General features: G+C 52.9%; 1 protein-coding gene across 1 annotated transcript in view; it reads right to left on the bottom strand.

Annotated features, from left to right (window-relative positions):
* VOLCADRAFT_87736 (uncharacterized protein) overlaps positions 1–1,121 on the bottom strand; it is a gene marked incomplete at both ends in the record, with an annotated part of 4,512 nt that continues 3,391 nt past the window's right edge. Inside the window, one exon of the mRNA XM_002947481.1 lies at positions 1–147. Coding sequence (XP_002947527.1) covers positions 1–147 — 147 coding nt within the window. The remainder of the gene's footprint in view (positions 148–1,121) is intronic.

A 1,121-nucleotide genomic window follows, 5' to 3' on the forward strand; every position in this document is an offset into this window, starting at 1 on the left:
TTACTGCAAGGTGCACCTCAGTCGTACATGCTGGTACTTGCCGAAACACCAAGGCAGCACGGACCCGTCTTTGATTTTAGGTACGTCGTACAGATCGCACGTTTTGTCCGTACGGAAGGCCTCGTAATCCAACAAGCACTCCCACACCTGGGGGTGGGGTGGGTGGGGTGGAGCAGTAGCACCTGGGGGTGGGGTGGGTGGGGTGGGTGGGGTGGAGTGGGGTGTAGCCCGCGCGGCGCCTCCCCCTTACCGCCACTAACCTGAACGGTTGGTCCTCCGGAAACCTATTCACCCTGTCTCGTACTGCACCGCTCTCACCCTCGTCCCTCACCAAGCAACCCAGTCCCACAGAGAAGACGTGTCTAAATAGAATGGCCCTCCTCGGGCCACATCTCCCCCTCATCCGAGCCCCGCTACCACCACCAGACCTCAACCTCCCAAACACCAGAAAACCTACGTCCTTTTGGCGCTCTCACCGCCATCTCCCCCCTCCCCTGTCCGAGCGACCCCACCTCCCCCCGGCTCTCCAGCACCCTACAACCTCGGAGCGGCACTAGGGAAGAAAAAGGGTTCTTCCCTGCACGACGTGACCGCCTCCATTCCCCGTCCTTCTCCTCTCCCTCTCCCGTCTCGGGGTTCCCTCTCACCTATTCCCTTGACCTCCAACCCCCATCCCCTTCGAACTCCTATACCCCCCCGAGCCCTGCCCTACAAACTAATCTCAAAGCACTCTTAGGCAATAATCTCCACCGCTTCGGCGCACCGCAGTGCGCCTTCTGAAACCGACAGGATCGGGTGGTCGGGTCCCACCCTGTCACAGCCTCTCCGCGGGGTGCCCAGCGCCGTGAAGGAGCGTATGTATGTATGTATGTATGTATGTATGTATGTATGTATGTATGTATGTATGTATGTATGTATGTATGTATGTATGTATGTATGTATGTATGTATGTATGTATGTATGTATGTATGTATGTATGTATGTATGTATGTATGTATGTATGTATGTATGTATGTATGTATGTATGTATGTATGTATGTATGTATGTATGTATGTATGTATGTATGTATGTATGTATGTATGTATGTATGTATGTATGTATGCATGTATGTATGTATGTA

The sequence above is a fragment of the Volvox carteri genome, assembly GCF_000143455.1.
Source record: "Volvox carteri f. nagariensis unplaced genomic scaffold VOLCAscaffold_6, whole genome shotgun sequence".
Classification (NCBI taxonomy): domain Eukaryota; kingdom Viridiplantae; phylum Chlorophyta; class Chlorophyceae; order Chlamydomonadales; family Volvocaceae; genus Volvox; species Volvox carteri.